The sequence below is a fragment of the Tiliqua scincoides genome, chromosome 7, assembly GCF_035046505.1.
Source record: "Tiliqua scincoides isolate rTilSci1 chromosome 7, rTilSci1.hap2, whole genome shotgun sequence".
NCBI classification, from domain to species: domain Eukaryota; kingdom Metazoa; phylum Chordata; class Lepidosauria; order Squamata; family Scincidae; genus Tiliqua; species Tiliqua scincoides.
Window position 1 is genome coordinate 4,191,285 of NC_089827.1, and position 22,664 is coordinate 4,213,948.

The 22,664-nt window shown below is 45.3% G+C and overlaps 1 protein-coding gene across 2 annotated transcripts in view; it reads right to left on the minus strand.

The window, feature by feature from the left end:
- Nucleotides 1-2,043: 2,043 nt before the first annotated feature.
- FAM107B (family with sequence similarity 107 member B) overlaps nucleotides 2,044-22,664 on the minus strand; it is a 51,344-nt gene continuing 30,723 nt past the window's right edge. For both annotated transcript variants that reach the window (XM_066634252.1, XM_066634253.1), the window contains exons 2-4: nucleotides 14,854-15,037; nucleotides 8,564-8,717; nucleotides 2,044-2,680 (exon numbers count right to left, since the gene is read on the minus strand). In XM_066634252.1, the coding sequence (XP_066490349.1) occupies nucleotides 2,564-2,680; nucleotides 8,564-8,717; nucleotides 14,854-14,981 (399 nt within the window). In that variant the 5' untranslated portion in view covers nucleotides 14,982-15,037 and the 3' untranslated portion in view covers nucleotides 2,044-2,563. The remainder of the gene's footprint in view (nucleotides 2,681-8,563; nucleotides 8,718-14,853; nucleotides 15,038-22,664) is intronic.

Genomic DNA, 22,664 nt, shown 5'->3' on the forward strand with positions numbered 1-22,664 from the left:
TTTTCCAATATTCAGGGCCTGCAGCAAATGACAAAAACCATTACCTGCTAACATGGCTTGTGTTGGCATCAAGCATTTTGCTTGGATGCCATTACAGAGGAATGATTTATTTTTGCTCAGCATTCCAAAGCAAAAAATATGTACCTGATCCCATCTAAATGGGGATGTAAACAGCATTTAACTGCAGTGACTGATGCTTACGTGATCTATATTTGTAGTGATAGTCTTCCATATACCCATTTTGATTTTATTGTGGGCCGTTAGTACCCATGGGGGATCCATTTCAGGATCCCATGTGGATATCAAATTCAGCAGATAATTAAATCCAGGGTTGGGCCTTAGAAAGCCTCTGGATGCAACCTCAAGTCTCCGGTGTGAACCAGAAGTCCTCGGCGCAAACTGCAAGTGCCTCCTAGTCACATCTGGGAGGATCTCCAGGGCCCTCCAGCTGTAGGCTCAGCATCAGATACTGAAATTTGTGGATAAGGAGTACCCACTCTATTGAGAAGCTGGTTTGGCAGTGGTGGGTGTTGCTCACTTATTGGCATATCCAAAACATAGGAAACATTCACATGTCTCTCTTGGACACGGTCATATATGTGTACTAAAATTAAGACTACGCAGGTCAAAGTTAGGATGTTACCATTTTTAGGTGAACTTTCATATCCGGTTATGCGGATGTGTAAGGACTTCTGTGACTCATGCACAGACTTAAAGTGACCTGTCCTAGATTGTGTAGATCAACAACAACAGAAAGACCTCTTAAGGGCCTTGTCCAGACTGTCTTGCCATAACTGAGACAACCCTGTAGACTAGGGATTCTTGCAGAGCACTAAAAGGTCATTAAAAGATGCCTGAACCCAGCTGAAGAGTTGGTGGGTGAAATACTGGCGCAAGCTCAAGTTTAATCAGTTCCTAAGAAAGCCCATACAGTAGGCTTGCAAATTAGGACAGCTTTTCTCCCACCCCCTCTCCAAAACACAGTGGGTCATCGGTATCTGAGGGAGATCCAGTTTGCTGACCCTCCATGGATGCTGAAATCCACGGGGGTGGGGATGACAGTGCTGCAGTAACTTACCTGGAGGCCACGCTGGGCCCTCTGGAGATTGCACCAGCTTCCTAAGAACACCTCCCGAATGCAACCCAAAATTGCTGCTGTGAACTGGAAACGGCTTTAGGTCACATCTGGGAGGCCCTCTGAGGCACAAGCTTGTGGCATCCACGGATAAGGAGGGCCCACCATATTCATTTCTGTATCTGGACTGTGATAGTATTTCCACCAATTGAGAAGAGCCTGCCACAGAATAAAGCTTCTGAACAAGCGAGTGGGGGGGGGGGGTTACCCTTTTAAAGGAACTCCTAGATGAGTTAGGCAATGGAAATGATTACTTCTAGCATCTAAATCTCCCAGTCTGTAATCAAGCCTTTGCAGGCACTTACATTTTTTTTTTTACAGTAGCACAGATGCTTTACACTTTTGTTTTATTTATTTTTTCACTGCAGAAAGCACAAGCAAAGGCTGTGTGGTTCAAGGGCCAATTTTAGGCACGTCCAAGCCAGCCCAATTCTTGTACTTTGCATCTTCTTTGAAAAGCAGTTCCCCATGCATCACCACAAACCGCTTTGGAAAGTCACCACGGCTCTGAGAGCAAGATCTGATGGGGTGGCCACATGTGGCTGACAAGGACGACAGCCACATGTGTACAAGGAATTAACTGCACAGTCGTTTGGGTCCTGGTGAAAGCAAGCAAGACAACAGAATCAGAGAAAGACCGACTGCAATTCAGACCTTGCAAGTGCTTGTCACACAGGAGATGATATAATGTAGCACAGCTTTAAAAAGGCTGGTTGCAAGAAAGATCAGCCACTCATTTATGTGAATTTCAGTGCACATGTGCTTCGCTGTGAGCACAGTGGTGACTGATAACACCTTTTAGCTGCTCACTGGAAATGAAGTTTCCAGTGCCAAAATTCCTTCTTGGTGATGGTGGTGTGTGCAACTCTTAGGCCCAAGCGCCAAGCAGTGGACAAGATCAATCCAACTTCAGGTCTAAAGAAATATATATTAAAATCACAGGCTGGGGAAAAGTTCTGAAGCAGGGTTTCCACACACAGAATGCAATGAGAAGCTGGGTTTCAGAACACTTTGTTCTTCTGCATAGCAGAACGCCACAAAGTCAGAAAAAGGAAAAAAAAAAAAACAAACCCAAAAATTAAAACACACACTAGCCTGAGATGCCCACTAACCTTGGATCAGGAATAAGCAAGCAATTCAACGACTCAAATCACTTCCCTGGTCATGTGCTGTGGGGCAGGGCTTTCCACCGACAACAGGTTGCTTGCTTACACCCTGATCTCCATATTTTATTGGCGAGAGTTTCCTCTGTCTATTGTGCAGTCATTCATCCACACAGGTTCCAGAAATTGACCTCGTATTGAACACATTTTACACTTAGATGCCATTTTAGATTCCCTTTGCAGGGCAAGCAGGTGAAACCACCTGCAGAAGCCTGTCCCCAGCAACCATGGAGGGAACAGCTTCTCAAGTCTCTCCAAGGCTCTTCTAGGAATTTTGGGCATCTGTTGCTTCTTGAACTGTCCTCCTCAAGTTGCCTTTCACTTTGACAAATTCTGGTGCATTTTCTTGCTCTTCTTGAATCTTCTGTTTCTCCAGTTCAAGCTTAAAACAAAACAGATTTTTTGGTTTAATTTTTGCATTTGTATCTTATTAGTACAATCCTATGCCTGTCTACTTGGAAGTAAGCACCATTGTGTTCAATGGTGGGGGCTGGGGGATAAGATTAGGCCCTCAGTTTGGCTGTACTTGTCGTAAGAGGCGACTAAACAGCCACCGGGTAGATGGGACTCGTCAGCCTGGGAAGGCAGCTCATCTGAGAGAAGGAAAACTCTGATCCCAAACCTCCACTGCCTTGTGGCTACATCCAGTTATGGAAAAGGCCTCAGGAGTCAACCTCGAGGCAAAATCCGGAGCCGGAGTCGCTGAGGCAGTTCATGGCTGAACACAGTCACGTTCTGGCAACTCCTGCGACGCCGCTGGAACCAACCGTATTGGCCTCTGCCTTTCCACTGGACCATTTCAGCGACGTGGAGAGGGGGGATTTGCTGCATGGGTTTTGCTGTGTATAGCAATAGTATTATTTGTATTGGCAACCTTCAGTCTCGAAAGACTATGGTATCGCGCTCTGAAAGGTGGTTCTGGCACAGCGTCTAGTGTGGCTGAAAAGGCCAATCCGGGAGTGACAATCCCTTCCACACCGGGAGCAAGTGCAGTCTGTCCCTGGTCTGTCTCCCTGGCTATGGGCCTTCCTTCTTTGCCTCTTAGCCTCAGACTGTTGGCAAAGTGTCTCTTCAAACTGGGAAAGGCCATGCTGCACAGCCTGCCTCCAAGCGGGCCGCTCAGAGACCAGGGTTTCCCACTTGTTGAGGTCCATCCCTAAGGCCTTCAGATCCCTCTTGCAGATGTCCTTGTATCGCAGCTGTGGTCTACCTGTAGGGCGCTTTCCTTGCACGAGTTCTCCATAGAGGAGATCCTTTGGGATCCGGCCATCATCCATTCTCACGACATGACCAAGCCAACGCAGGCGTCTCTGTTTCAGCAGTGAATACATGCTAGGGATTCCAGCACGTTCCAGGACTGTGTTGTTTGGAACTTTGTCCTGCCAGGTGATGCCGAGGATGCGTCGGAGGCAGCGCATGTGGAAAGCGCTCAGTTTCCTCTCCTGTTGTGGGCGAAGAGTCCATGACTCGCTGCAGTACAGAAGTGTACTCAGGACGCAAGCTCTGTAGACCTGGATCTTGGTATGTTCCGTCAGCTTCTTGTTGGACCAGACTCTCTTTGTGAGTCTGGAAAACGTGGTAGCTGCTTTACCGATGCGCCTGTTTAGCTCGGCATCGAGAGAATGAGTGTCGGAGATCGTTGAGCCAAGGTACACAAAGTCATGGACAACCTCCAGTTCATGCTCAGAGATTGTAATGCAGGGAGGTGAGTCCACATCCTGAACCATGACCTGTGTTTTCTTCAGGCTGATTGTCAGTCCAAAATCTTGGCAGGCCTTGCTAAAACGATCCATGAGCTGCTGGAGATCTTTGGCAGAGTGGGTAGTGACAGCTGCATCGTCGGCAAAGAGGAAGTCACGCAGACATTTCAGCTGGACTTTGGATTTTGCTCTCAGTCTGGAGAGGTTGAAGAGCTTTCCGTCTGATCTGGTCCGGAGATAGATGCCTTCTGTTGCAGTTCCAAAGGCCTGCTTCAGCAGGACAGCGAAGAAAATCCCAAACAAGGTTGGTGCAAGAACACAGCCCTGCTTCACTCCGCTTCGGATGTCAAAAGGGTCTGATGTGGAGCCATCGAAGACAACAGTGCCCTTCATGTCCTTGTGGAAGGATCTGATGATGCTGAGGAGCCTGGGTGGACATCCAATCTTGGGGAGAATCTTGAAGAGGCCGTCTCTGCTGACCAGGTCGAAAGCCTTTGTGAGATCTATGAAGGCTATAAAGAGTGGCTGTCGTTGTTCCCTGCATTTCTCCTGCAGTTGTCTAAGGGAGAATACCATATCAGTGGTGGACCTGTTGGCTCGGAATCCACACTGCGATTCTGGATAGACGCTCTCTGCAAGTACCTGGAGCCTCTTTAGTACAACTCGGGCAAACAGCTTTCCTACAACGCTAAGGAGAGAGATGCCGCGGTAGTTGTTGCAGTCACCCCTGTCACCTTTGTTCTTGTACAGCGTGATGATGTTTGCATCCCTCATGTCTTGAGGTACTCCACCTTCTCTCCAGCAGAGACAGAGGATTTCATGCAGCTCAGTGACGATGATCTCTTTGCAGCATTTTAGGACTTCAGCAGGGATGCTGTCTTTTCCAGGTGCCTTGCCAAAGGCAAGGGAGTCCAGGGCCACGTGAAGTTCTTCTAGGGTTGGTTCACTGTCAAGCTCTTCCAGCACAGGCAGGCACTCAATGTTGTTCAGTGCTTCTTCGGTGACTACATTTTCTCTGGAATATAGCTCAGAGTAGTGCTGCACCCAGCGTTCCATCTGCTGCGCCCGATCCTGGATGACCTCGCCTGTGGCAGACTTCAGAGGGGCAATTTTCTTCTGTGTTGGACCTAGGGCCTGCTTGATACCATCATACATCCCCTTGATGTTGCCCGTGTCAGCTGCTATCTGTATCTCGGAACAGAGCTGGAGCCAGTAGTCGTTAGCACATCTCCTGGCAGTCTGTTGGACTTTGCTGCGAGCAGTTCGGAGGACCTGCAGGTTGCGCTCACTGGGACAGACCTTGTATGCTGCTTGAGCTCTCCTCTTTTCCTCAATGACTGGTGTCAACTCCTCAGAGTGGGCTTCAAACCAGTCTGCCGCCTTGTTGGTCTTCTTGCCGAATATGGACAAGGCGGTGTTGTAAACGGTATTCTTGAAATGTTCCCATCTGTTGGATGCGTTTGCGTCGGCCGGGCCTGGAAGAGATTCCTCAAGCGCTTGTGCAAATTCCTCCACTTTTCTCTGATCCCGGGTCTTGCTGGTATCAATGCGAGGTCTTCCTTCCTTTTTCGTGTGATACAGTCGCTTTGTTTGCAGTTTCACTCTGCTGCACACCAGGGAGTGGTCAGTGTCGCAGGCAGCACCATGATAACTGCGTGTGATCTTGATGCTGGGAAGGCTGGAGCGTCTGGTGAGGATCAGGTCGAGCTGGTGCCAGTGCTTTGATCTTGGATGTCTCCAAGAGACTCTATGTTGGGGCTTTGTGTTGAAGAATGTGTTGCTGACACAGAGACCGTGATGACAGCAAAACTCTAGCAGGCGTTGGCCATTTTCGTTCATCCTCCCAGTGCCAAACTGACCTAAGCAAGTGGGCCATGAACTGTTATCAGCACCAACTCTAGCATTGAAATCGCCGAGGATGAACAATGGCTCTTTTACAGGGATTTTCTTGACAGTGGTGGCCAGGTCATCATAGAATTTGTCTTTGGCTTCTGCTGGAGACGACAGAGTCGGTGCATAAGCACTGATGAGAGTGATAGGTCCTGCTGATGACTGGAGCTGCAGGGACAAAATTCTTTCACTTCCCACAGTAGGTGGGATGATGGATTTCAGCAGGGTATTTCTGACCGCAAAGCCAACGCCATGTTCCCTGGTTTCGTTTGGTGGTTTTCCCTGCCAGAAAAATGAGAAATTTCTCTCCTTGACAGATCCGGAATCTGGCAGCCTAGTCTCTTGAAGGGCGACGATGTCCATCTGCAGTCTGCTCAGCTCCATGTCGATGACAGCTGTTTTGCGTGCGTCGTCTATTTCTTGCAGGTCATCAGAGAAGCCAGGTGTCATTGTCCTAACGTTCCAGGTGCCCAGCTTTAGGGCAGTAGTTTTCTGTTTTCTGTTGCATGGTGCAGAGTTGTCGATCCGCTTGTCGGTTTTCACCCTAAACCCCACGCACCCCATGAGGTTAACGGACCGTGGCGAGGCAACACCTTACTGGCTGGGGACTGCCCAGCTTAAGGCGGGCGGTAGCTGCCCAATGAGATGCAATGATCTCTCCCACCGTCGGAAGCAGCCCCTGGCGTCATGCTCTACGCCAATCGAGCAAAGACTTATAACCGGTAAACTGCTGCTTCCCGTGTTGTGCCGACACCGTATGGCGAAGTTGGAGTGTCCTCTCCAGTGCGCGAAGCCTGGGTAAAGAAGGTATGGAGGATAGGCTGTTACCCATGCAGCAAATCCCCCCTCTCCACGTCGCTGGAATGGTCCAATGGAAAGGCAGAAGCCAATACGGTTGGTTCCAGCGGCGTCGCAGGAGTTGCCAGAACGTGACTGTGTTCAGCCATGAACTGCCTAAGGGACTCCGGCTCCTGATTTTGCCTCGAGGTTGACTCCTGAAGCCTTTTCCAAAACTGGATGTAGCCACAAGGCAGTGGAGGTTTGGGATCAGAGTTTCCTTCTCTTAGATGAGCTGCCATCCTAGGCTGACGAGTCCCATCTACCCGGTGGCTGTTTAGTCGCCTCTTACGACAAGTACAGCCAAACTGAGGGCCTATTCTTGGCCCCCAGCCCCCAGGGGTAATAGCAATAGTACTGAACCACTATTCAGAGTGTGATTCAGAGTGCTATTCAGAGCACTACGTAATAGTGCTGAACCACTATTCAGAGCGCGATACCATAGTCTTCCGAGACTGAAGGATGCCAACAAGTGTGTTCAATGGGGCTTACTTCCAGGGAAGTGTGTATAAGATTGCAGACTAACAGCCCAAACCTATCCACTTACTCCTATCCAATCCTATCCACTTACTCCTTTCCTGGGAGTAAGCCCCATTGATTCAAATGGGACTGACTTCTCAGTAGACATGAATAGGATTGGGCTGTAAGGTTGTCAGTCATGGCTGAGCACTACTGAAATCAGTGAGACAAATTGGACACAAATACCTTTTCCATTAATTTCATGGAACTTAGACATGGCTGACTGTCTTAGTTCTGGTCACTACATCTCAAAAAAGATATAGTGGAAATGGAAGAGGTGCAAAAGAGAGCGACTAAGATGATTACTGGGCTGGGGCACCTTCCTTATGAGGAAAGGCTATGGTGTTTGGGCCTCTTCAGTCTAGAAAGGAGGGGGCAGGAGGGGGGACATGATTGAGACATACAAAATTATGTAGGGGATGGACAGAGTGGATAGAGAGATGCTCTTTACACTCTCACATAACACCAGAACCAGGTGACATCCACGCATGTTGAGTGTTGGGAGAGTTAGGACAGACAAAAGAAAATATTTCTTTACTCAGCGTGTGGTTGGTCTGTGGAACTCCTTGCCACAGGATGTGGTGACGGCATCTGGCCTGGACGCCTTTAAAAGGGGATTGGACAAGTTTCTGGAGGAAAAATCCATTACGGGTTACAAGCCACGATGTGTATGTGCAACCTCCTGATTTTAGAAATGCGCTATGTCAGATGCAAGGGAGGGCACCAGGATGCAGGACTCTTGTTATCAGGTGTGCTCCCTGGGGCATTTGGTGGGGCCACTGTGAGATACAAGAAGCTGGACTAGATGGGCCTATGGCCTGATCCAGTGGGGCTGTTCTTATGTTCTTATGATACAATCCAAAAATCAAGAAAAGTAGTAAATGGTTCTTAAGTTAATGTTTCTTAGTTATATGCAGCAAATAGCAGGATCACCTTGGGAATGAACACATTATACTGTATAACACAGAAACTGTTTATGTTGAATTTTAATATTTCTTGTATAATATAGAGGCACTGATTCCAATGGTAATCTTTGTAAAGCTAGGTGAGTCCTGATAGAGTGCCATTTTCAAAAGTGGGTCCTGGCTAAAAAGTTTGAGAATCTCTGTGCTTAACAGCTATTGGCCACTTTATCATCTATGAATTTGCCCCTATAATGTTTGAATCTAGTATTGCCAATTGTTTTCAAAAGACAACTTTGGAACTAAAAATTAAACATTATACCTTCCTATATGGTATACAAAACTATGTTACACACACACCCCTTTTTAGGATTCCAATTTTTTTAAGCTTTTCTGTGGCCACCTATTCTTTCTTACCTGTTCTAATTTCTGCTGCCGTTTAAGTAGCTCAATTTCCAGGTCTGATTTCTTCTTCTGTGCCTCCTCTTCCTTCTGCTGTTTGATAACCTGGTCACGTTTCCGTCTTTCCATCACCTTTTGCAGCTCTGGCTTATTCTGGGGAGCGAGACCCCTTGCAATGAGAGGAGAAAAGAAAGTCTTAGCGGAGCTGTAGATCTATGATGGACCTATTGCTGCTATATTACTGGGGCAGCCAATGCTAGAAAGTCAATCTTAAACCACAAGTAGATTAGACCAGCATATGAAAAATACAGTTTGAATAGAAAAGTAGCACCCACTCCAGCCTCCCAAGACAGATGTGCCTACAAACATATCTGGCTACATTTCAGTGTCAAATAAAGTGGTCCTCATTTAAGAAAATTCCCCCCCCCATTACTTATATTTCAATGATTTTTCATTGTAGCTGCTTTTCTTAATAGGACTACTGGATCTCTATTTGTAATTGTTTTATGGGAGATTGCATGTCTTTAACTGTGATTTGTGCATCACTTTAGATATTTTGGAATAAAAATGCAATCAATGAATTAAAAAATAACTCGCTAATATGGACAATGTTGAAAAGGAAGCCTGGATGAAGTTCGATGGGCAATGCAGACAAACGGTGTGAGTTACACCCCAACAGATCTTTGTAAACCAGTCGTAGGCCAGAGCAATGTATAGATATGAAACAGCCACCAAAAACAGCATGACGGTTTCTCCAGCTTCTCTAATTTCCCTTTTACAGGACATCACTTTGGGTCTCTCCCAGAGAAGAAGCCGGAAATGAACAACATGACGCAAGGTATCAAATGACACACTGCAGAGAGGGGAGGGGAACATGACAGACACATCACTTTTGGCAGCAGCCTCACATCAGCCTGGCTGCACCATTGTTTCATCCCAGTCCAAAGCATGGCCTTATAATCTCAACGAGCCTGTCTACTTACAGGGAGGGAAGAGGGGTGGAGGAGCGTCAGTGGGCCCTCCTTAACTGCGGGTTCAGGACCCATGGATTTTACTCAACCAGGGTCCCGACCCATGTCAGGACAGCCTTCGCTATACCTCCTGGACATGACCAGAAGACTCTTCTGGTTGTGTCCGAGAGGCATTCTGAAGTGCAGGAAGGCTGCATGTGCTCTCCCCACACTTCAAAAGGCCTCAACTAGGCACTTCTGGTTTTCACCGAAAACTGGAAGTGCCTTTTAGAGGCCTTCTGTGGCCCAGGGAGGCCACGTGCAGCCTCCCCAGGCCTCAGAACAACTCCCAGATGCAACCAGGAGTTTCAGTCACATCCGTGAGGTCCTTGAGGCCCTCCCCACTGATTCCATTATCTGCAGATATTGGTATCTGTGGGGAGTCCAGGAATGGAACCCCTATGGCTACCAAGGGCCAACTGTAACAAGTTTTGCCTCTGCCAGTCCCATCCTATATAACAATGAGAAAAATTAGAAAAAACCTTTTTCACTGTCATTTTTTCCATGACTTATCCTGGATATGCTTGGTTTTTCTCCAATAGTGATTCCACAGAAACCATAACATTATACCCCAATATCATACATATTTCCACATAAACATACTCATCTTGCTACAAATCTAGTACTTTGTTGAACAGATTAATTCCTTTTGAAGCTACAGAACCATTTCCAATAATTTTATCCCCTACTCTCTTGCAAGTACAGTCTGTTTATACAGTTGACTAATTCTTCTTGAAATCATCCTAGAGCCAGGTTTCCCCTATTTATTTTAATATAGAGCCTATGAATGACTTGATAGATTATACCATATTTCAATTTCTGTCTGTTATGCTTCTAGGGAAATAAAATATTTAAACAGTACTTAAAATGCCGTTTCACTGAATTCCATAATATATGTATTACGTTTTGCAAATGTATTTAAATCTCCATCATGCCTACTTCATTTTGCTATTTTCATTTATTACACACAAAATACCAGTGACAGTGAGAATTCTAGAGTGTCACCTTTAACTACTGTGACAAGAGAAACCAGTCATCCGGGCAACAAATCCTCATACGCTCCTAAACTTAACAACGTTATTCACTACGGTCATGAGTTTGGTGACTGCCGCGTTAGAAGGCTGGTAATGATGAACCTGAAAGTGCCAGCTTGCCCAACATCTTTTTCTTACCATGTGCAAATTTTGTACTAGGGAGTGTGGTGTATTTAGGCCACGCAGAGTGCAATCCTATTTCGATGCAGTGCTGGCAAAGCGACTGCTGTGCAGGTGCAAGATGTCGCAAATGTGCTGAAAGGCATGTTTGCAGCACCTTGTGAATAGGCAGCACTGGTGGGGAGGCCTGCACTGCCCCACCCACACTGCGTCCAAATGGATGGCCACCAGTTGAGGGAAGAGTCCCGTCAGGTGGCAGAGAGGTGGCGGGAGGGTGGATTGGACATTTCTGGGCAGGGGGAGGGAAGAACCAATGGCCTGTACCATCAGGGATAGGCAAGTAGTGCCATGCCCTCTTCCCCCAAAGGTGCTTCCCCAGGACCCCCAGCAAGTGGGCACTGACTAAACAGCAGGTGTATCCATGCTGTGGATAAATCATCATCATAATAATACAGGTATTTATATACTGCCTTTCTTGGTCTTTATTCAAGACTTTATTCAAGGCGGTTTACATAGGCAGGCTAATTTAAATCCCCGGAGGGATTTTTACAATTGAAAGAAGGCTCTATCTTTCAAGAGCCACAACAAATTCAGATGTTTCGTTCTGATCTGGCCTCCATCCTGGCCTCCATCCTCCCACGCTCAGAGCAGATGGAAATAGCTCGGCTTCAGCTTGTCAGCTGCTTCAAGGTTGCACGGTGCCGGTGGCCTCGAACTGGCGACCTTGTGGATGTTATCTTCAGGCAAATGGAGGCTCTACCCTCTAGACCAGACCTCCTGCCCATGGATAGCCATGAAATATTGGGACCCTTGATTGTTGACAAAACCAGTTTCTGTGGCGTATTGATGGTTAGTGGCTTAGTAACTTAGTGCTCTAATCCTGCATAACACTAGATGGTGCTAGAGTGCAAGATCAGATGATGGCATGCAAATAATAACAGCCCTTTAATAGTGAGGGGGAAAAAAGTACTGTGGTCCATTTAGCCTCCAACAAAAGACACTTGTCACAATTATCTATGGCAAGTCAAGCTAGTTGTGGGAAGAGATATCAGAAACACTGTTTAGGTTAATCAACAGAGATGGCACTTTACAGAACAGGTGACAAAACAACTAAATCTGGTGTGCTGAAAAAAAAATTTAGTGGTTGGAGGCAGTACTGTAAACAAAGGGGGGGTGGCACAGATGCCACAATGTGCCATGTGAGATGGTGGAGCCATTCTAGGCAGTGACAGCAATGTTCTGGAGATGCCTAATCACCCTAAAGCCAGTCCAGTGGCAGGGCTGGGCTGGTAGAAGTCGTGCTGTGTACACCTCACCATCAGAGCCTGGTTACTCATCACAGCTGACTTATGGGGGGGGGGGGGACAGAATGTAGAAAGACTCTTCCCTTCTATTAACAGCAGTCTGGTTATTGGGGAGAAGAGGGGAGGAAGAGTTACTTATTGAGGAGCACTCAACAAGGCAGAAGGAGCAGTTTGTTTTAAAAAGAATGTACACAAGAAATGGAAAAAATAGATGTTTTTTCCATCTATTTTGGAGATGTTCAGCTCCAAAATTCTGCAATGTGCTTCTCAGTACATTGGTAGTCAACTTCTATTTCGATGAAAACTAAGAGGAAAAAAATTGAACACTCCGCTTTCCAGCAGTGCCTCTCTTTTACTGTAATTGTGATTAGCAGTAGATTTATTGTAATAATAGGATATCTTTGTCTGGGGGAAATGAACAGGTTCCTTGAAAGGCTTCACACTTTTGTGTAGATTTAGAGTTCAATACAGTTAAATCTGATAACAAGAAAGAACATTTAAAACTGACTTTAATTACATTTTCAGAGGTGGTAGCTGGAATTTGATGTTTAATTCCATTCATTAAAGTAGGGCACATCACACTGCCAACTTTCTCTGAATCCTCTGGCACGGAACACAAGTGTACTTTTCATACTCTTTTTGTAGAAATAATACTGTATGTACTTAAGTAAGGTATTTAGAAAGGTCTGAGACACTGGGGAGAGTAGCACTGCCCAGTTTGGAAAGCCTTCTGGTGACATGGACAGAAAGAAAAAGTAGCTTTGGTTATGAAAATTGGAAAATAATAATAGTAATTCACTTGTTCCAGGTATCAAATTACACATCATGCTTTACATGCTCTGCTCCCCAGAAAGCAATGGGGATTCTGCTTGCCAAGCGATGATGTGTCTTCAATTCAATCTCTTCAGAAGACAGAAACCAAAGTTTCCACCGTATCCCAGAGTGAAAATTCTGCCACGTCCTCCATGATAAGCATTGGCTATCTATGGACCAAACAGAATTTCAAAAGGTCACTGTATCGATTTCTATACCATACAACACTTAACTGAGACGTTGTTTACAGAACTGCCTGCTTTATGAAGAGATGACCTTTTAACAGGTATGGAAGCTTCACAGGCAAACTTTATTAAAGGTGCTTAAATTCTGGTTAAGGTCACTCTATGTGGCAGAGAAACGCCAACTGCCTTGCAAGGAGAAAACGGGAAAGCCACCAAAGGTAGAGTCACCACTGCCACTTCTGCCTATTGGTGCCTTAAACTGAACAGTCAGCACAATCTTAATGGTTGCTAGAGCCTGCGCTGCAACTGCTACGTACGCCTAAGCTGTCACAAATGTGCCCTACAGCATGTCACAACACTGTGGGAGTTAGTGGCGCCGGCAGGAAGGCCTGCACTGGTCCTGGTTATGAAGGAACACGTGCCATTGCTATTTTCAGATGTTTCTTTGCACCAGCAAAGCAGGACCTCTACCCATAGGGGAGAAGCGATTTGAGCTTCTCAACCACAGAGAAAGAAAAGAGGTGACTGTTTTCCGAAGGTTCTCCCCAATTGTTCTATGAGCTCATTGTCACAAGCCAGACTCCTCCATGGCATTCTTCAAGATGGAGTAATAAATGCCACACATATGAAACGCATGGATAAGTGGATAGAGGGATGTTCTTTTCCCTCTTGCACAGCAACCGACCCAGGGAACATCAACTAAAATTAACTGGCAGGAGAGTTAGAACAGACAAAAGGAAATATTTCTTTAACCAGCATTTTAATTAATCTGTGGAACTCCTTGCCACAGGATATGGTGACGGCATCTGGCCTGGATACCATTAAACAGATTTAAAGGGGACTGACCATCCATCTCGGGTTAGAAGTCATGATGGGTACAAGCACCTACTAGTTCTAGGAGTAGGCCAGCTCTGAATGCCAGGTGCCAGGGAGTAGCAAGAGGATGCAGGTCTCTTGTGTGCTCCCCGAGTCATCTGGTGGGCCACTGTGAGATGCAGGAAGCTGGACTAGATGGGCCTATGGCCTGATCCAGTGGGGCTGTTCTTATGTTCTTAACTACAATTCCCAGAATCCCTTGCAGGTCTCTTGTTATCTGGTGTGCACCCTGGGGCATTTGGTGGGCCGCTGTGAGATACAGGAAGCTGGACTAGGCGGGTCTTTGGCCTGATCCAGTGGGGCTCTTACCTGCACATTAATTCACGTACATTAATTCACCGGGTAGGTGGGACTCATCAGCCTGGGAAGGCAGCTCATCTGAGAGAAGGAAAACTCTGATCCCAAACCTCCACTGCCTTGTGGCTACATCCAGTTATGGGAAAGGCTTCAGGAGTCAACCGCGAGGCAAAATCCGGAGCCGGAGTCCCTGAGGCAGTTCATGGCTGAACACAGTCACGTCCTGGCAACTCCTGCGATGTTGCTGGAACCAACTGTATTGGCCTCTGCCTTTCCATTGGACCATTTCAGCGACGTGGAGAGGGGGGATTTGCTGCATGGTAACAGTCTATCCCCCATATCTACTTTACCCAGGCTTCGCACACTGAAGAGGACACTCTGTTCTAGAACCACCATTCAGAGCGTGATACCATAGTCTTCCGAGACTGAAGGATGCCAACAATTCACGTACATATTGTGTTCATACAAACAGCCTGTTCAGGTGATATTGCAACCTGCACGATAGTACTAGGGAGCAAGAAGAGCTGGGTGCTTATTTTGCCCCATCACGGCAATTACAATCTTGCAGGAGTGGTGGAACACCACCTGGACAGAACCAAAGTACGACAGACGTAGTATGAAAACAGAGCTTGTGTGCCAACTGGAGAAGTTCACCTTATTTCTTACCTTTTCTGATTCATGCGGAGCTCTCTGTGAAGGTCTTGATGATTGCGTGATGATTTTACAGGATTAATTAGCTTCTGTGGTCTAATTAGCTCTGGATTATCTTCGTCTATGTAGTCCGGTTCAGCCATGATGTTTCTCAGAATGAGAGAAGGCTCTCGGAGTTCAGAATCCTCAATTACGTTATCTGTAATGCACAGGAAACATTTGAGCTTAATCAGCTTTATGCAGCAACAACAGGGTTCTGCACTTTCACCCAACATGTAAAGTGGGTCACCACCCTCCAGTAAGGGAACCCCAGCCATCCCTGCCCAGACAAAGAGATGAGTGGAGATTGCTTCTGCTGTTCTCGGCAATCTCTGGCCAAGGTTGCCCTCCACCTGCATTCCCCTGCACAGGTCATCCATCAGGGCAACCAAGTGGTATCTGTTCAATGACCAGATGTGAAGCCAAACTGTAAAAAAAAAAAATCAAAACAATCTGTTCCTTCCAGAACCACCTGGAGGTGCAATCTCAAAGAGACAGAGGCCAAGGGGGGCTCAATATTGTGGATCCTTAAACAAGTGTAGCCAAATAATCTAGAGCTACTAGGACTAACATTGGTCAGGTCAGCAGTGGACAGATTAAGCTAAGCATTTAAAAGGATGCATCAGAATAGAAACAAAGAACAGAGCATTTTGCTTTTCAAACTTTTCAAGAACTCCCCAGAGTCCTGGCTCTCACACCCACACACACTACTTCCAGGCCACCCCGTTTCAGACCTCTTTTCCTGCAGCACACGCAGAATAGACTCTGCAGTAATCTTGACCTGAAGGCATCTGTTCCTGTGCCAGGATGATAACAGTGTGTTTACTGTTGAATCCAGTGTTCCTGTTCAGAGATGCTCTCATATGACCAGTGGGGGAAGCCAGGCCATACTGCAGACCTGGACTTATCCAGTTTAAATCTCACTTCTGCCACTTCAAGTCACTCCATCACAGTCTCAGCCAATTTTTTTTATTTTCCAAAAACAACTATAAACAAATACACATCACACAAAAAAACACACTTCACTACACAAAAAACACAAAAGGTGCAGGAAATCATATATCATTATCATATATCACTAAAACTAATAAATCATTACATATCTTGATCAATTCCTCTTCTAAATTTACCTCTTAATATCATTTTTCATTCATCATACATGTATCATATCATATCAAAGATAATATATATGTACTACCTATAAATCTAAATGCAAATCTATATGTACTACATATAAATCTAAATGATATCATATCAAATATATATATGTACTACATATACATCTAAATGCCCTATCATATATTTCTAAAACTTCATTTTCAACCAAGCATAAAAGGGTTTTTTCCCTTGCTCAATTTGTGTCGGTTTTCGTTGTTAATCCAAAACTTCTAAAGTCTGTCCATTTCCGTCACATTCATTATTTTCTCTATTAATTCATTTTTCATTAATCAACCAATTTATCTTATAGGATTTCTCTAAAGCAGCAATTTTCAACCTTTTCCACCTCATGGCACATCACAAGGGACTAAAAAAACTGGACCAAAACTGGTACTATCAGCCTAAACACTTTTGCTTCAAATGCCTTAAAGGTGCATCTCCAAAACCTTTAGTGGTCCAACAATCTTTCAGCGGCCCCATTCTGCGCCTTCCAAATTTTTTCCATCATTTAAAAATCACTGAAGCACAAAGCCAGCAAGGTTTGGCTGATGCAATATGCACATAGAGAAAGACTCATTTCAAAAGGTAAACATTTCATTGCACGGGTGTCTTTTGGAGATAAGCAGAATAAAAGTTTGCTAAAAGGACTACAAACTCGTCTTGGTTCAGTTTACAGGAGTGTTAGCATTCTAGACATTTCTGTATAAAACACAATTTATAACAACTCATTTAAATGGTTTATTTTTAGCAGAGGGATGGCATCTACATTGAAAAGCCAAGACTGCGGTGGAGTTTCATTTATGGGTATCTGGGGAATCTCACTCTGGTTTAATTATTAAGCTAAAAACACATCACTTTCCACATAAAAGACCAAGCATAACCCAAGTCTGTTGAGCCCGACCCCAAAATCTAACAAAAGCTAAGAGATAGACTGCTTTGTTTAAAAAGCAGTTAAACAACAGAACAGTAGGAACTGCTATGAAAAGCACATCACAGAAGTTCCATCTAAATAGATAGCTCTTCTCTTAGCATGCGTGTAGTGAGTATAGCAATCTATGCACAATTTCTTGAAAGTAAACCCCATAGAAGAAAACAGGACTTGCTTTTGAGTAAACATGCCCAGGATTGTACCAAAAGAGACTGATCTACACCAGTGGTATAGCTAAAGTATCTAGCACCCAGGGTCACAAAAAATTTAACACCCCCCCCCCATTTGTTCCCTTAACCTTGGGGCTGAATTGTAGCTGCACCAGTGCTAGAAAGCTGAATAGGATTGGGCTCTAAATCTGCAGGGGAGCCCACAACTGAATGTGCCTCTGTAAAATGTGTGGGAAACCTTCCGAGGTGCTGCAGAAAGACACTTTTTGCCATAAAATTGGGCTTAGCACCTGTGTTGAGTGAAATCTGTGGATGCCAAGACCACAGATAAGGAGAGCCCACTGTAGTCATGTGTGAACATTTTTATATGCTAAGTTGCAAGTTCTGGACAATGAGCAATGCCAACCCAGCAGTTCAGGGTAGAGACTGTCCATTACAGCTGCCAGACAGAAGCCGTAGGACAGCGCAAGCCTCTTTAATCACCAAGTATCTCTGCGCAATTACTGTTAATTATTGTTTGTCTGCTTTTTCAATGCAGCAATGAGCTTTTCTCACAATTCACCCATTTCTTGTAGAATTAATGGGAGATAGCCAGAAAGGCGAACTTTATGGGCTTTGGAAACTGACGTGCAATTAGGTTAGCCATGCCTGAAACATAAAATCCGAAGATTATCACCGAATGTTCTGTTGATTAGATAGTAGCAAGCGCGGTCAGCTGGGCACTCCGTTAGATCTAGGAAAAGTGGTAATTCCAGCAGTTAATGGAGTCATTAATTACTGAAGAGCAGGGGGCAAAGCCCTGTGTCTACTTGTACAGGAGGAAAAGGGAAAGATATTTATCTGAAGAGTGGACAAAGATCCAGCCCCAGATTATAGAAATGTCAAATTTAGAGTCCAATAACTGTTTCTCAGTTAGGAAGAACCATTTCGCTGTAGGTGATGGACATCGACAATCCCTACAGAATTCTTCAAAGCAGTGCTGGTGTTAATACCATTTAGCAATCAGGAAAGAGGAAACCTCATCTCACTCCAGGTACTTTTGCACCCTGTAGGCAGACAATGTTAGAAAATGCAAGAAGAATTGCACAAAGTGCCCTTGGAGAGTAACAAACAGAATAGACTTGTGCACACACATTTTCCAAAGTTATCATTTGCACAAGCTTGCTTGGCTCACCTACTCACCTCTAGCCTCAGTCACACACCACCTCACTCAGAGTCACAGAGGGAACAAAGATGACTTTGAGTACATGAAGACTGCATTGTCCTTATTAAGCTGCAACCACACAGTCATGTTTCCTTGCTGAGTGGGTGAGATGCAAGCCTGGAGAGACAGTGCTAACAGTGTGGTGCAGGGTTGCTGGCTTTAGCTAGATCTGTACTGTTAAGCATACAGTAGTCCCCCAGGTATTCACAGGTGATACGTTCCAAGATCGATCATGGAGGCCCGAAACCAAGGATAGTAGCACACCCTATATACAAGTCATTTTTCATTTATATATACTTATGATAAAGTTATTTTCATCCCACTGTGATAACAGGCAACGAATGCCAACGGTGAGAATGCTAGAGGCCAATTGGACATGAGTAAAGCACAGGTACAGAGGGGGGAGAGAGAGAGCGAGAGAGAGAGAGACAGACAGAGACAGAGAGAGAGAGACAGACAGAGACAGAGACAGAGAGAGACAAGCCATGAGCATTCCAGGGTGGGAAGGTTTCACCATGTTACGCAGAAGGGCATGCAAACTGAAACTTATGAATTGTTTATTTCTGGAATTTTCTATCTGATATTTTTGGGCTGCAGTAACAAGTGGGAAACCCTGGCCTCTGAGCGGCCCGCTTGGAGGCAGGCTGTGCAGCATGGCCTTTCCCAGTTTGAAGAGACACTTTGCCAACAGTCTGAGGCTAAGAGGCAAAGAAGGAAGGCCCATAGCCAGGGAGACAGACCAGGGACAGACTGCACTTGCTCCCGGTGTGGAAGGGATTGTCACTCCCGGATTGGCCTTTTCAGCCACACTAGACGCTGTGCCAGAACCACCTTTCAGAGCGCGATACCATAGTCTTTCGAGACCGAAGGTTGCCAATACAATAAACCACAGAAACTGAATCCACGGATACAGGGTACTTATAAACCAATTTTCAACCCGATAATGGCTTCAGCACAGCGGCTTGAGCAGCTGACTTATCAGGAAATACTTATTTCCATACAGCAAAAAGCTTCAGCTGCTCATTTGGAGGAACCAAGGAACTTGGAGGAACCAACAACGAATCGAGTTTGAGGCTCAAGAAGTGGTTTTTGTGGGTCCTGAGCAAAACTTGGAGGTGTATCCCCAAGGTCAGAGCCCTAATTAAACAGCATATCACTTCAGGGATGCAAGGTCTCTAAACTATATGCAATTATAAAATCCATCCATAACCAAGAGTGCCTCAAGCAAGCAATGGGATTTTTTAAATAATGCATAACAGAATATACAGTAATCAGCAACACAATAATAAGAACCACATAACCCCAAATGATTGCGCCCTGGGAAATAAACATAAGTAATTTGCATGAATATTGTTTCAAAGAAAGTAATTAGAAACTGATTAATATGCAAGCTCGAAGTCAAGTCTGTAGGGTGCACTGTTCAAATTCTCTTTTAGCAGCAACTTATTTCAGTGACAAGAAAACTGCAGAAATGGCATCCAAAGGATTATTTGGACAGTTCAAAAATTAGAGCAAAGGGGGATAAATCATCATTGGCCTTTGCCTCAATGGCATCTGTAGTATGAATTCAAGTTTTTCAAGGATGCTTTAGCACTTTGCTTCCATGAGTCACAACAACATAGTCGAACAGTGTCACCCAGTGGTAAAGGGCTCAGAGACAGAAGTAGAAAAAGCACATTCAGGCAAGAAAAGAGGTTTCTGGTTCATCGGGATTTGAGTCTGTCAACACGCCTGAGGAATTCTTGCTGCAGTTCGCGAACCCAGTTTGATGGCATTGGGGAGTCAAACCAAAAGTGAGCCCAAAACCCCGTTCAGAGGGGTTGCTGCAACTGAACCCAAACCACAAATCAGTTGGATCCCTAAAAGCAGAACTGGACCCCCCCACCCCCCAATCTCCATATCTCAAAACAGGTTCAGGAATGACCTAATAGGTACTCGAGATGTTCCTTGGAGGAATGTTCCTCTCTCTCCGTTTGTATATAGAGAAATATTTCAGCCACTAGTGAGGTGGTGAAGAATATGGAGAAATAAGATTTCAACCACTGGTGAAGAGATGGTGAGGATGAGCAAGAGAAGCTGGTAGTTAAGGAACTGGAACTGACAGATCCCCAGTAGTCAGGTAGAAACTTGGCCACCCATATGTGGGATTGTTTTTATGACCTCCGGCGGTTACCAAATTCCACAGATGTTCAAATCTATAGATAAGGAGGGCCCCCCCTACAGAATACAGTGAGCCCTTCTTATGCGTGAGCTTGGCATCCGTGGATTTAAATATCCATGGAGACTGACCCCACAGCTGGAGGCCCTCAGAGACCTCCTGGATGCCAGCAGAAATCCCTTCCAGTCCTGTCTGGGACTCAGAAGGCCTCTTGGAGGCTTCTAAAGGGCACTTTAGGTTTGCCAATGTGCCCGCCCCCCCATGGCTTTTACTATCTGCAGAATTTGGTATCCGTGACGGTATGTGTGGGGGAGATCCCCCACAGATACCAGGAGCCCACTAAATCTCCCTTCTCTCCAGGAATCTAGCTTTTCTATCATGAAGTTCCATTAACAAACAAAAACAAAAGGCTGTGAGATTCAAGGTCTGTTAGATCAGTGGTTCCCAAACTTTTTGCACCGGGACCCATCTTTTCAAACGACACTGTAGTCTATCAGGACCCACCTAGGCTTTCACCCTGTGGTGAGGCTCCCTGCAAAACTTGGTGCTTTGCACCCCCTTCAGCTACGCCACTGCTAAGGACTTCCATGGCTTCCTAACACCATCCATAACAATTTTACTTCAAGAGTCTCCGGGAGATGCAGAAACCTGGAACTTGTTAGTTTGTACAAAGCCAACATGCGGAATGGAAGCATGTGAAATTCTGGTGGAAAATTAAACTCACAAAGGCTGTGTACAAGTTTACCATAATTTGAGCCACGGAGCTGCTGTGGGAGAACGCTCCCAAGTTTTGCTCAAACAATCTTCTCTCCAAGAGCCGGCTCAGGGGAAAACTGGCTCTGAATATTTATCGCAGAAGCTGCTGGCTTAAAGTGCTCTGACTGGTTGATGCCCACATATGCTCCATCTTCTTAGAGCAGTGGTTCTCAAACTTTTAGCACCAGGACCCACTTTTTAGAAGGAGAATCTATCAGGACCCACTGGAAGTGATGTCAGGACCAGAAGTGACATCAACAAGCAGTAAAATTTTTAACAATCCTAGGCTGCAATCCTACTTACACTTACCCAGCAGTAAGTCCCATTTACTATTATTGTTAAAAGCATATACATAGTAGCCTGTTTAAAGTACAGATCTGTAATTTTTCCACAATGCAGTCACATGCCATGGTAGTATCAAATCTAATATATAAAAAATAAAACATAGCAATGAATGGGGACCCACCTGAAATTGGCTCGCAACCTAGTTTGTCCTGACCCACAGTTTGAGAAACATTGTCTTACCACTTTTATTTATTTACTTCAAGGGCAGCAATGAACCCACCTTCAAATGACTAAACTTACAAGCTGAGCTAGAAAGTTAGTGGGAAGTCTGGGGAAAGAGCAAAAGTAAAAAGAATCAGCATTTAAATACTTAACAAATCTGTCAAACGGTCCAGAGGCTAAACAAAGTCAAACTCACCCCACAGGAAAGAAAGTCCCATGGTGTCGTGTTATGGCATATTTGGACTTGTACGCAAGACCTGGCTTCTTTAAGTGGAAGAGATTAAACCGTCTGTTTTTTACAAAATAGCTTCCTTAAAGCTATTTAAGAAAAGGCCTTGAACAGACATCTGGGTTTCCTGTATTATTTATTATTATTAACAGTATTTATATACCGCTTTTCAACTAAAAGTTCACAAAGCGGTTTACAGAGAAAAATCAAATAACTAAATGCCTTATTGTCCTGTACCTTCATGTCATTTTGATGCAGGTAAGTAGGTGGCCACCGGGTAGATGGGACTCGTCAGCCTGGGAAGGCAGCTCATCTGAGAGAAGGAAAACTCTGATCCCAAACCTCCACTGCCTTGTGGCTACATCCAGTTATGGAAAAGGCTTCAGGAGTCAACCTCGAGGCAAAATCCGGAGCCGGAGTCCCTGAGGCAGTTCATGGCTGAACACAGTCACGTTCTGGCAACTCCTGCGACGCCGCTGGAACCAACCGTATTGGCTTCTGCCTTTCCATTGGACCATTTCAGCGACTTGGAGAGGGGGGGATTTGCTGCATGGGAAACACTCTATCCTCCATATCTACTTTACCCAGGCTTTGTGCACTGGAGAGGACACTCTGTTCCAGAACCACCATTCAGAGCGCGATACCATAGTCTTCTGAGACTGAAGGATGCCAACAAG